General features: G+C 53.1%; 1 protein-coding gene across 1 annotated transcript; it reads left to right on the top strand.

Moving 5' to 3' along the window:
• The first annotated feature begins 2572 nt into the window (after positions 1-2572).
• On the top strand, positions 2573-9415 carry FUT6 (fucosyltransferase 6). Its single transcript, XM_065652729.1, has 4 exons — positions 2573-2638; positions 3964-5017; positions 6327-6412; positions 9411-9415. Exons 2-4 carry the CDS (start codon positions 3972-3974, stop codon positions 9413-9415), a joined length of 1137 nt encoding a protein of 378 aa, XP_065508801.1. The 5' UTR covers positions 2573-2638; positions 3964-3971.
• Positions 9416-12734: the final 3319 nt, after the last annotated feature.

The following is a 12734-nucleotide window of genomic DNA, read 5'->3' as shown; positions in this document are numbered from 1 at the left end:
TTTAGTGATGTAGAAAAATCCAGTGCATTTGCAAATTCATCGTTGCGGATTATCCGTTGTGGACTTGTTTTTGAAGGCAAATGGTGTCCCTGGGTGGGACCTGGGTGAGAGCTCAGCATCCAGAGCTGGCTCAGCAAGGGTGGTAACCAGAAAGTTTCTCCAAATCAGGGCATTATTTGTCTTCAGCTGTAGGGATTACTGCAGCTATTCATCATATAACAATAAGTTGTCATGACAATCGTGTTTGGTCCTGCAAAGTCCGTGGTGCTGGGAAGCTCAAATCTTCTTTCTCCTCCACAGCCTTGAGTAAAATTGCGTCTGCGGACATATGGGCACGCAGGGTTTTCATTTGTGCTGCTGGCCAACACCTGAACATCACGATTGCATCTGCCTTTGTAGGACAAGTCTCTTCTCCCGAGGTTAACCAGTGTGGCTCGGCCATGCTCATGATAGAGAAGTCCTTTTGGCACCACACGCCGGCTACCTGTAGGGAATGGTTCCTTGCCCTGATAACTCCCAAACCATTTGGCGTAGCTCTACCTGGATCGTGCCAAAGCTAAGCCGTGGACCATTTCAAATTTCAGCCTCCAGGTGAATTAAATCCAGAACCTGTGTCCTCATATTGTTTAAGTTATACCAGTATAAGTGTAGCCTGTGCCGTGGGGAAAGGGTAAGATGTCACCGTTTCTCAAGTGTGGAATTTCTAGGCAGAGCAGTTGAGTGGCTGGTACCTTCTCAGGCCCAGGTGAGAAGCCATGAGACCTCGGGCTGCCTGGGCTGCCCGGTGGTGAGAAAACCATGAGTTATGGCCCCAGTCCCTCATGCCGTGGTATATTTTTCACTCTCACCTGTGCTGGAGTGCTCCCAAGTCTGCAGGAGGCTTCAGGTGACCTCCAGCTCTGTCCTGGGAAACACACACCTGCTGGTAGAAGGCCTGGAAATGTAAAATATTCCACCTGATATAGCCCATTTGCATTCTACTTGTCCACCCAAACACCCCAAGCCTGTGTTAAAACTTTCTGTTAATTTAATTCCAGGCCAACAATCCGTCTTTACAGAGTGATGTATTTAAGCCTGATAATAACACATAATAGCTTTTTTTTGTCTCCCAGCCAAGCTTAGCCAAGCCTGATGCAAGATCAGTTCACTCTGGCCATACAAACCGCCTCTCCGTGTCCACAGACCGTGATGTACGTTGCCCGTTCACCTGGGCTGGAGACGCTCCAAAGCTCCTGCGGTGCTGGACACAGGAGGGATTCCCCAGACAGACTTGCTCAAGAACTCGTCTACTCTAAAGCTAAAAATCACCAGTCCCAAGATGTGCTTTAGCTCGAGGAGGTCCTGGAAAGGCGACAAGGAGACGTGTCCTGGTGTGGGGATGGAGGTGCCATGAAGCCCATCAGCTGGCAGGGGTTGCAGAGCCCTCAGCTCCATCTCGGCTCTGCCCGTCCTTCCCAAACAGAGCTGTCCTCCTGCAACGCGAGGCGGAGAAGAAAGCAAAGCAAGCAAATCCTGTGGGTTCAGACTGGCAGAGGAAGCGGACCAGTGCATGTGCAGAGGTGCTTTCAATCGTAAGGTACGTTTTACCCACGGGCAATGTCTGGGGTGCTTTATTTGACCACTGTTGAGTTTGCCAAAGACAAATTTGCCTTGGCTTTATTACAGCTTTTAACTGACATGTTTCTGGTGACAGTGTCCTGATTTTGTTAAAAACAAGACCAGTTCTCTTTTAGTGACTTTCTTCCTTTCAGCTAAGTTTTTCTAGGTGGCTGTACTTTTCTGAGTTTTTCCTGCATATTTTTCCTCGGATGCTGCACTCGGTGCTGATAAGAAGACCAACTGAATGCTGAAGAAGCTCACGTTTAGATCTATTACTATGGTAGCCAAGAAAGGCTGATAAGGTTTCCCATGTTCTGTGGTGAGAGGGCTGTGTTTGAGGAGGGGTGGATGGAATAGGTGCCTGAAACTGACCAGCTGAGTATTCCATCCCATAATCGTCATACCCCCTATTCAAGAGGGTGATCACGAGGGTCTGTCTCTCTTCGAGCATGGCCGGCAGCTGAAGGGGACCCGCTCTGTCTGCCCGAGGTCTGGAAGGCCTCAGGCCCTGCAAGGCCTGCACCTGCTGGAGCCCCGCCAGCCCCGCTCACCCAGCTCCGCCACCACCGGAGTGACGCCAGCTCCACATCGAGTGTTGTTTATTCTGTATATTTTACCTGTTTATTAGTAGCATTAGTAAAACCCTTTAAAACCTTCCAACTTGAAGTCTAAGTCTCTCTTCCTTCCTCCTTATCTTCCCTATTGTCTTTCCGATCTAAAGGAAGGGGTGGCGGGAGGTAGAGGGGGTAACAGAGAGCATCTGCCATGGTTTATTGTCGCCTCATCTTAAACCTTGACAGATTTAATTGGTGGCCCGTACGGGGAGAGAGGAAGTACAGGGAAAGAGAAGCCATACAGGGAAAGGTAAGAGAAACCGTGACAAGTAGAGACTGGTGTGCGCAGCTCAAGACGTAGAGGATCACCTGGAACACGCCACAGATCCCTCCCCACGTCTGCACTCTTCTCCTTTTTTCCTGGTTGTGTCATCCACTTCAGCACTCGCCTTCACAGCACACTCTCACCAGGACCAAGACTGGAGGTGAGTTGCAATAGTTCTTCCTTTTTTCTATAGCTATTGGAGGACGAACCTGCCTCGGCTTGCAAGAGAGAGGCACTGGGTACGGGAGGGGGTCTGCAGTCTGATTTCACCTCTGTGGGGACATGTTGCATCCGTCTGTATTTTCCATATCATGTGTGTCAGTAGTATAGGTACTGCTGAAATACAAGGTGAGAGGTGACAGGTGCCGTGCCCAGCGCTTTCTGCTGGAAATCCTGGTTTTGCATTTTGTTCCGGTTTCCCATGTTTGCAAGCAGTGTTGCCCGTGTCTTAAAGCCCAAAGTCTGCCCTAGTGCTCGTGTTGTCCTGCTGGGCTGGGCTCAAACTCTGGGGCTTGTCTTTGCACGTGACAGTATTTGTGGTGGAGGTCCCTTGGTGGCTCCCTTGGAGGGGTCTGTAGCCTTGGCCGTGTTCTGACTTTTCCGTGTCCGCTGCCCTCTGCCCTCGTGAAGTTCCTGCCCTTGCCAGACAGAGAATCAAGGAATCATTTTGGCTGGAAGGGACCCTCAGGATCATCGAGTCCAACCATAACCCAACTCTGGCACTACCCCACGTCCCCAAGAACCTCTTCTAAACGCCTTTTAAACCCCTCCAGGGATGGCGACTCCACCACTGCCCTGGGCAGCCTGCTCCAATGCCCGACAGCCCTTTGGGGGGGACTGCCATACAATCACAGAACCATTTTGGTTGGTGGGGACCCCGAGGATCACTGAGTCCGACCATCAGGCTCCCTGTCCTAAAATGGCGGCCGGAACAAAATGGCGCCCCCCATGGCGGTGGAGAAAAGCCCCAGTGCACCCCTGGGTAAACCGGAAGGGCGGGGGCCGGTCCTACCAGCCAATCACAACAGAGCAAATGACTGGATGAGGGGGCGGGGTTTATGGTGGGCGGGGCACCTGCCACGCCCCGGCGGGGCTCTCCGCGGTGCCCGGGGCGCCTCCGCCCCTCGTGCGGTCCCGGGGGCGTCCCGAGGGACCCGCGGGGACAGGGGTGTCCTGCGGGACCTCCCTGGGCAGCTCACAGCTCTGCTTGGGACGTGGCGGCAGGAAGAAGGGGCTGAGGAGGAAGGGCAGCGGGTGGCGATGGAGGGAGGGTGGGGTCTGTGGGAGGGCGTCAGCGCCCTGTGTGCGAGCACCTCGTGTGTGACGCCCCACAGGCCGGCCTTTCCGCCGAGAGGCAAACGTGCGTCAGGTCTGGGTGCTGTCCCCCCTGCGCGTACTGCTCTGCAGAGGCGGGTGCCCAGAGCCACGTCCCTCCTGGGGTCAGCGTCCACCCATCGCTCCTCATCCTTCCTGTGGTGTTTGCAGAGCCATTCATGGAGCCTGTGGAAGGGAAGGCGGTCTGGAAGAAACTCCTCATCGTCCTGCTCTTCATCTTCATCTTCATCTCCTGTTTCTTCGCTTCTTTTCGTCAGTTCAGGACTTATGAGCCAGAGCAGTATGATTGCAGTCGCCCCGTGCAAACAGCCCGTGCTGGAAACACCAGTGCCCCGCCAAAGGGCGAGCGCACGCTGACCATCCTGCTGTGGACGTGGCCCTTTGGGCAGCGCTTTCACTTCATTAACTGCTCGGAACTCTATGGCAGCCCGAACTGCCGCTTCACCCTCAACCGCAGCTGGTCGCGAAAGGCCGATGCTGTGATCGTCCATCACAGGGACGCGTGCTGGAACACGAAGAGACTGGCCCGGCAACCCAGGCTCCCTTCCCAGCGCTGGATCTGGTTCAACCTGGAGTCCCCAAGTCATTCTCCTAATTTAGGTGCCATGAAGAACCTTTTCAACCTCACCATGTCCTACCGGAAAGACTCGGACATCTTTACCCCTTACGGAGAGCTGCAGCTCCTTGACCAGCCCCAGCCCCTCAGCATCCCACTCAAGACCAAGCTGGTGGCCTGGGTAGTCAGCCACTGGAGAGAGGACTCCCGCCGGGTAAAGTTCTACCACGAGCTGAAGAAACACATCACTGTGGACGTCTATGGGCAACAGCACTTGCCCCTGCCCAGGGACAAGCTCCTTCTCACTGTGTCCCAGTACAAATTCTACCTGGCTTTTGAGAACTCGCAGCATGAAGACTACATCACGGAGAAGCTCTGGTGGAACGCCTTGTCCTCTGGCACCATCCCGGTCGTGCTGGGGCCTCCTCGCGAAAGCTACGAGCGTTTCGTGCCCCCTGACTCCTTCATCCACGTCGATGACTTTGCCAGCGCCGCCGACCTGGCGCAGTACCTGCGGGAGCTGAGCAACGATACCGAGAGATACCAGCGCTACTTCCAGTGGCACAAGTGGTTGGAACCCGCGGTGAGGGTCGGCTGGGCCACGCACGTCTGCAAGGCTTGTCACTTCTTGCAGACGACGGAGGTCGGGTACCGGGTTGTGCCGGACCTGTCCAAGTGGTTTGTGTGAGCGCTGTTTGCTCAGCTCTCTGCCGTGCCACAACCGTTTTGTTCTTGCTGGCTGCTTGTGATTTTATGGGATGATTGAGCTTCATGGAAATGGAGGGACAAAAAGAGCTTTGAAGAGAACAAGGAAGCAATTAGGGGTGTTTGTGTATCTTAGTCCTACCTGAGAACAGGCTGTCAGAGTAGTACATCGGTTTCTTTTTTGCTGGGCTATTAGTTATCTGAATAACTTGTTACACTGGCTGCAGCTTGGGCTTTGGAGAAGTTTACCTCCAGGCTCTGCAAACAAACCTGGATCAGCTCCACAGGGGAGAGCTGAAGTAGCCGGGAGGTGAAGGTCAAATAGCAATTCCTGCCATAAACCTCTTCCAAGGACTTTGTACTGCGCAGAGGTGCGGCCCGAAGGGGCGGCCGCGCCACGAGCCCGCCGGCGGCCGCACGAAGAGCCGGCCGCGCTCCTGCCCTCGCCCTGCCTTTGGGCTGCTGCATCGGGGTGCTAAATGGGAACAAACCCACTCAATTTATATTACAAGGGTGTTTTTTTGGGCAGGTTAGCAAGGAGTGTGGGTTTGAGGAGGCTCTGGCCGTGCAGGTAAGGTGTGGGGTGCCAAGGATGCCCCCTGAAAGCGCCACAAGTTTTAGTGCCTGCGGCAAGGAGCCGCTCAGGACCAGCCCGCGAAGAGCTGCCGCCTCCTGTCTGCATCGACCATCACAGCTGCTCTCCTCGGCTGGTGTCTCTGGGCCACATGTTTAAAAAAATGGTTAATAATTGACCTTTATTGAGCTTCCTGTTGCTGTTCAGGTCACGTCACTGGCAATTGTTCTGTTTTCAGGTAGGGGAGCCCCGTTGCAGGGGGTCGGAGGACACAGCTGTGCCTTCCCAGGCTCCCTGCCGATACCTCTGGACGTTCCGTTTGTTTTTCTGATGGCCACTGCTCCCTCGACTGAGGTTTTCAAAGGTCTGTCCTGACCCCAGGACATTTCCATGAGGAAAATCAGCTCAGAGTCCAGCAGTGCACACAGAGATGCAATTGTTCTCTCCATCAGCAGCGCTTAGCCAACATTTCCAAAGAATTCCCTCTACATTTCCCTCTGCAGACCTTGCCTTTAGCATCGTGAGTCCCTTATTTTGATTTGCAACCTTTGCCACCTTCATTTTTTTTTCTCTGCTTCGCAGATCGGTTGAATACATTGATCAACACAAGCCCGAGAACAAATCCTTCACTCGGAAATCTGAACCTTTATCCCTCTCATCTTTTCCCTGTCCTAACAGCACCTGTCTAGATGGGACCTTCCTGAAGCTGCTTCGTTTCTTGAAGAGCCCTTGCTGGACCTTAGCAAACTCCTTTGGAAATTCAGGTAGATGAATGTGGAAGGTCTTCCTTAGCCCTGTGCTTGCTGGCTGCTTTAAAAAAGACTAAGAAATTGGTGAGGCATCAGTCTTTATTGCCAAAGAATTGCCCATGCTTCTGCCTCTGCTTAGTCTGCAGACACACGTCTCTCCTCTTGTAGCTTCTGGAATACACAAACCAGCCCTGGAGCTCTTCCCGTCTTCAGAGCAGCTGGAGAAATTTAATTTACCATTCCTGGTTGAGCTGGTATGGATGTGGATTGGGAATAAATAATATTCTGCAGGTGATCTCTGTGAACGGTCTCTTCCCATCAACTCGTGTCGCTGCTCCGGCTGCATTTGGAGGATGACGCGTGTCCCTGGACTGGATCCTTCCACCTCGCCGCTTCCGCGGGCGAGTCTTCAGCTTTGAGCGTCGGCTTCCAGAGCTGCCGTTTGCTGCCGATGCCAGCAAAACCACTTGTAAAATAGAGTAGTTGATTAAACTGAGCAGTGACAGAGCATCAGAGGTGGGGGCACAAAGTCCAGCTGCATGGGAAGGGTGTTCCATTTGAAAAAGCAAATGCAAATTTCCGGGAGCTGCCAGAGCTGACCCATGCACGAAGGACTTTGCGCTTGGCTTTAACCAATATCATAAAAAAAACCTTGCCAGGAAGAAAACACAGTGTAAAGCCCCATGAACATATTCAGTTCACCTGAAATATTTTTCTTTAGTTGGCAACGTGCACCTCATCCCCAAGAAATTGCACCCAAAATCACCCCCGGCCCCAGTCCAGCAGCTCATCGAGCTGTCGCCTGCAAACAGTTTTCTTCCTATTTTTTTTTTTTTTTTAAATTTTTGCACTCTTGGAGGAGTCAGATTTTCCAAGCAGCCCTCTCCAATTCGATCATTAAAACTTCAGTTTGCCCTTTTTTATTATTATTTTTTTTCCAGGCTGGCAGCAGGGTTTCAGCTTTTCTCTCTCCGGGGAGCTCGCGCGCACACGTACGCGCCCGTGCGCGCCCGCCCAGATTTATGAGCCTCAAAAGATGCTTCATAAAATATTTACAAAGCGGAGCTTCGAGCGCGAATGTTTGACTCGGCCGCGGCTGTCAGGCCTCTGGGTGGCATGAGGGGGGAATATAAACAGACCTTTTTTTCCATTCCCAAAAAACCACTATAAACCTTTGTGGTTCAAAAGCATTTTAGCTTTTTTTTCCTCCTCCTTCCCCGGTTGCCAAGCCCGGCGGGGCGGCTGCTGCCTTCGCTCCACTTGGGGCATTTTGCAAACAGATGCAGAAGCCTGTACCCAAGCACTAGTCATTTTCAGCCTATTTTTCAGTTAAAAGAAAAAAGAAATCCTATTTTTCTGGCCAGACGAGGAGGGGGTAGTGCTTTTAAAGGCCAAGGATGTGGGTATTTCCCTGCCACAGGGTTGGCGATGCATTAAATGCCATAATGTGCGTCTAATCAGAGAATCACAGAATCGTTTTGGTTGGAAAAGACCTCAAGGTCAAGTCCAACCATTAACCCAAGCCTGGCACGAACCCATGTCCCTGAGAACCTCATCTATTGTCTTAAAATGGGGTAATATGTCTTAATTTGTGTTGAATGTGGGGGATAATTTGCGTTAACTGGAGATAATATGTGTTAACTGGGGGGCAGCCCATTTAAATGGGGACGACGCACATTTAAAGGGGTCAATGTCTGATAAATGGGGTTAATGTGCGTTAAACTGGGCTTAAACGGCAGGTCCTTGGGAATCCAGCTCCGTCCTGGGGGGACCAGGGCTCTGCATTTTGTCCCCCGCGCAGCTGCTGGAAACCGGCACCCGGGAGCGGGAGCTGCGGCGGGACGGGCGCGTGTTCGTGTCCTCCGCTTGGCCGGCCTTTCAGACTGCAACGTTTCACCCAAAGCAAAATATTAACCACAAGCGTTATCCTCATATGAAGAGCAACGAAAGCCCAGCCAGTGCCTGCTGCCGGCTTTGAGATGTTTTCCGCAGAAAATAAAATACGTCTCTAACCTCAGCGCTGCTTCCAGATGAGCAACTGAAACTTTTTTTTTTTTTTCTTTTTCTGGCTGACCTTATCAAAACCTTGCATTTTCTTTTTTTTTTTTTTTTTTTAATGTGATTTTGCCAGAATTGACAGGTCTTTGAGCCAACCCTTTGCAAGAAGGCGGTAAAGATGATTATTCCTGTGGCCAAACCAGCCCAGGCGGTCGACGACCCAGCCTTGGTAACACCTCAGATCATCGGCTGGTATAAAAATAGTTCCGCAGCAGATGAAAATGAAAGAAACGGGGCTGTTTGCAGGTGTGCGTGGAGGTTTCTGCAGGAAACTGGAAAATAAAGCCCCGCTCCTGCCATCCTGCAGCCCCCGCACAGCCACAGGGACCCGTCTCTGTTCTTCTAAAATTAACCCCAAATTTCCCATTTCCCCGGTCGTCCCATCCCCACGCTGGGGACATCACACCACTCTGCCCATAGGCAGCAGTGAAAGACGATAAAGAGCCAGAAATCAATATAATCCTCCTTTTATTTTCACTTTGTCGTGAGTATGTAACAGCATCACACCCGAGTTTATGTTTGTTTAAAAAAAATAATATACTGCGTTTTATTTTTCCCCCAACGTTCAGAATAAATGGTAAAAATGTAATAAATGTAAACTGCACTTGGCACCATTTGGATCAATAAATAAAATTAAAAAAAAAAAAAAGAGAGAGAGAGAAAGAACGCATTACGTAGATGGCACACTATGGTATCTAAATAAATAACATAAGTTACTTTGAATAAATAGAGAGTATCTAAAATATAGATGCATTGCATCAACTTCTGCAGCTGGTCGGGCAGAGCGACGCTGTTTGGGGCGATGCGGAGGGGCCGAGCGGAGCCGTGCTGGCCCCTGCGCTCCCCGCTCCCGCTCCCGCCGGTGAAACCAGTTGCCTTTTTTTCCCTTTTTTCCTTCTTTTTTCCTTTTTTTTTTTTTTTTTTTTTTTCCTCCCCCCTCCTCTTGGGCCTCAAGTTTGAGGCTCCACCTTGTTTAGCCAAGAACAGAAACGTGGTCGCCCTGTTCACGGAGGGAAGACGCTTTTGAACACCGCCGAAAAATAATCTGTCTTCATCAGCTGGGAGAGCGATTTCTTCCCAGTGAGTTTCTGGACCTGTTTAAATACGGAACGTTCCCTTGGCTGGTGCTTCCACCGAGGGGACACGATGACGTTCGACCCTCCCAGATCCCAAATTGGGAGCGAGATCGTGTCAGTGACCGACGGAGCGACGGTGGATCCTGCACCGGCCAACGTTCCCCAAACGCAGGCGCGTACGTATATAGATGTGCAGGACGAAACCCAGTGAAACGTCCCATAACTCATTATCGGAGACCTGGGATAATGCAACACTCACATTTTGCGCCGTCACAACCACCAGATTAGGTTTAAACATCTCCTCGTCTTTCCAAACCTGATTTTTCAAACACGGGGGAACAGCCTCATTTCCCGGGGCGAGATGCTGCTGCAAACGGCAAAACTGCAGCAACAGACAAGCTGCAAAAAAACCAACCTCAACCCCCCCGCCCGCTGGTTGTTGTGATTAACAATAACGCACGGGATGATGATGGAGGAGCCAGATGAGATTTCGCTGTAGCTTTGAGTAGGGAATTTTCCATCCTTATTTTTTTGCCCTTTCTGCATTGTAGACATTCCTCCGGACAGCTCCAGCTCCTGTTACAGCAGAGAGAGCTGCAGAAACGGAAAGCATTCGGGAAATATCAGCCTTGCGACTGGCACCACGTTGCCGTGCCCGGTGAAGCGGCGCAGGCACCGGTCGAGCGGCGGAGCCGACGGAGCTTCGCGCAGGAGACGATACCCGGGCGAGACGCACGGAAAAGGACGTGTGAGCAAAACCCGTCCCGCAGCCGCGACACCCCGGCCGACCCCGAGGCTTTGCCGGGGAGTTTTGCGGTTGAAAATCCCAGCTGCAACCCAGCTGCACCCAAAAAAAAAAAGTTAAAAAAATGAGCAGGCGCAGCCACGTCAGGCGCTTCCCCTGCACCTCTGCACGGGCCGGGGCGCAGCTGCCGGCAGGGAAAAGAAAAAAAAGAGAAAGAAAAAGATTAATTGGAGCTATTCATGTCGGTTTGTAACACACGCGTTGCACCGGGGTTTTTCCACAGCCTGTTTTTTTGGGGGTTGCCAGCTGGATTTGCGCTGTGCGGGGTTGCACCGGGGGTGTTTTGCAGCTGCAGATTTGGGGTGACCGAGCGCCTTCCTCCTGCTCCTGCAAACCACAGCACCCTGAATCCCTTCAGACTGCAAAGAAACCCCGCAGGCTGCCAACAGCCGCTTGGGAAGTGCAGCATCGCTGAGGTCTCCCAGCACCTCCTTGGGCTCAGGGTGACAGAAGTGGAGGAAACTCGGGGAAACCGGCTACGACCCCCCAGCGCGGCTGGTCCTGCGCTGCGTCGGCACCACCTCACCCGGCTCTGCCGCTCTGCTTCCTGGGTTATTTTTTACTGGAGGCTTGAAACAAAACTAATTTTAGTTTTATAGTAGTGAGAACTGGAAAGCACCCAAGCCCTTGAGAGTGCAGTTATTATTATTAGGTTTGGGTGCCTTGTTTTATTTTTTAAAGTCAAGAGGGAGCTGCTTCTCTGCGGTGAGCACGGTGCGGATCACACCGACAGCTGCTCATCTGCTCTCCCCATCCCGCTTCCGCTGCGCTCCCCCCGGCTGCTTATTTTGGGGCATTTTTTTTCCAATTTCCAAACCCAGTGGTGCAAACTCTCCCTGGTAGAGCTGCAAGGCTGTTTTGGGAGCTCTGTGCACCTGCAACACAGCTCGAGTTTGTCTGGTCTCAGCAGCGTTTGCATCCGCAGGGTGCAGGGTCACTGGCCGGTCCGTGTGCGATGCCCCTCGGATGCGTTTCGCGCCCCGCGCCCGCCGTCTCTCTTTCCCAACAGCGAGGGGAAAAACTCGGTGTTACAGAGTGCAGGCTGCTGTCCCGGGACGCCGAGCACCGCCAGCCCCGCTGAAGGATGGTGTTTATATTGCTTCGCTACATCCTGGCTCTGCTCAGCCAAGAGCGACATTTGGATGAAAAGCAAGCGAAAAAAAACCCCCAACACCCCACCAGTGTGGCCCTTTGCAGAGGTCGGGTGCAGGAAGAGCTGGGTCCCAGCCCAACCTGAGCTGTCGCGTCCCGGGGGTGTAACGTGCTCCCCAAAATCTTGCAGCAGCATCCCCAGCTGCTGCGCCTCCTGTATGAACAAAAATCCCCGTTGCTGCCACCCGGGGATGGGGGTGTTTGGGGTTTTTTTCCCCTGTTGAGCTGGACTGAGGAGCTGGGACGCCGCTGTGATCTGGGGGTGGCAAGTGGGGCATTTTTCCCTTGTGTTGGTTAATGCCCAGGACATGACACCAATATTCTCCTTCTGTTTATGATTTTCTTTTTCTGGGAAGAGGGCCAAGGGGAGAAAACCCATCAATCCCAGGCAACAAATATAGCCTGCCCAGAGAATGCAAAAGTCTGCGGTCTCATTTATTTCTCCGCAGAGTAAACAAGAGTGACACCGCTATAAATGCAAACCGGAGCCAAAGCCCAGGCCTGAGCCCCCTCTCCCGCAGGACTTGAGCCCCGCGGGGCGACGGGCACAGCTCACGTGCGCGGCCGGGGAGCCGCCGCGGCGCTCGGGAGGTGCCAAACGCGGATGCTCCTGCCCGCGCTGCCCACCCGCGAGCGCCCGGCTGCGCTGGTGGCCTGGGGAGCTGCCACCCCCCGGCCACGGCCGCTCTCCAGCCCAGCTGCCCGCGGCGGGCACGGGAGGTTAATCCAGTTACTTCAGATTAGCACGAGTTTTAAGAAGAAAAGCCCGGGGCTGCGGGGAGTGAGGCGATGGCGAAGGGGACATGAGCCAGCACAGGGAGCAGAGCCAGAGCCTTTCCCCCAAGTACAAACCGCTGTCGGTGCATCTCTGCTCCCAAATGTGGGGATTTGGGGCTGAGTTGCCCCTTGGCAGCGCAGGGACCCCAGCACAGCGGTGACGGGGCCCTGGGAAACCCACACGGGGCAGCGCCAGAGCACAGGGCTGAGCCCCCGCGGCCGTGCAACACACCCCGCACCTCTAACACACCCCACAATGCACACCGTGTGTGCAGAACACCCCGTAATGCACACCGTGCATGAAGCACACCCCATAATGCACGCTGTGTGTGCAGAACACCCCGTAATGCACACCGTGCATGAAACACACCCCATAATGCACGCTGTGTGTGCAGAACACCCCGTAATGCACACCGTGCATGAAGCACACCCCATAATGCACGCTGTGTGTGCAGAACACCCCGTAATG

Source organism: Caloenas nicobarica, chromosome 27 (assembly GCF_036013445.1).
Source record: "Caloenas nicobarica isolate bCalNic1 chromosome 27, bCalNic1.hap1, whole genome shotgun sequence".
Taxonomy (NCBI): domain Eukaryota; kingdom Metazoa; phylum Chordata; class Aves; order Columbiformes; family Columbidae; genus Caloenas; species Caloenas nicobarica.
This window is presented reverse-complemented; position numbering and strand designations above follow the sequence as displayed.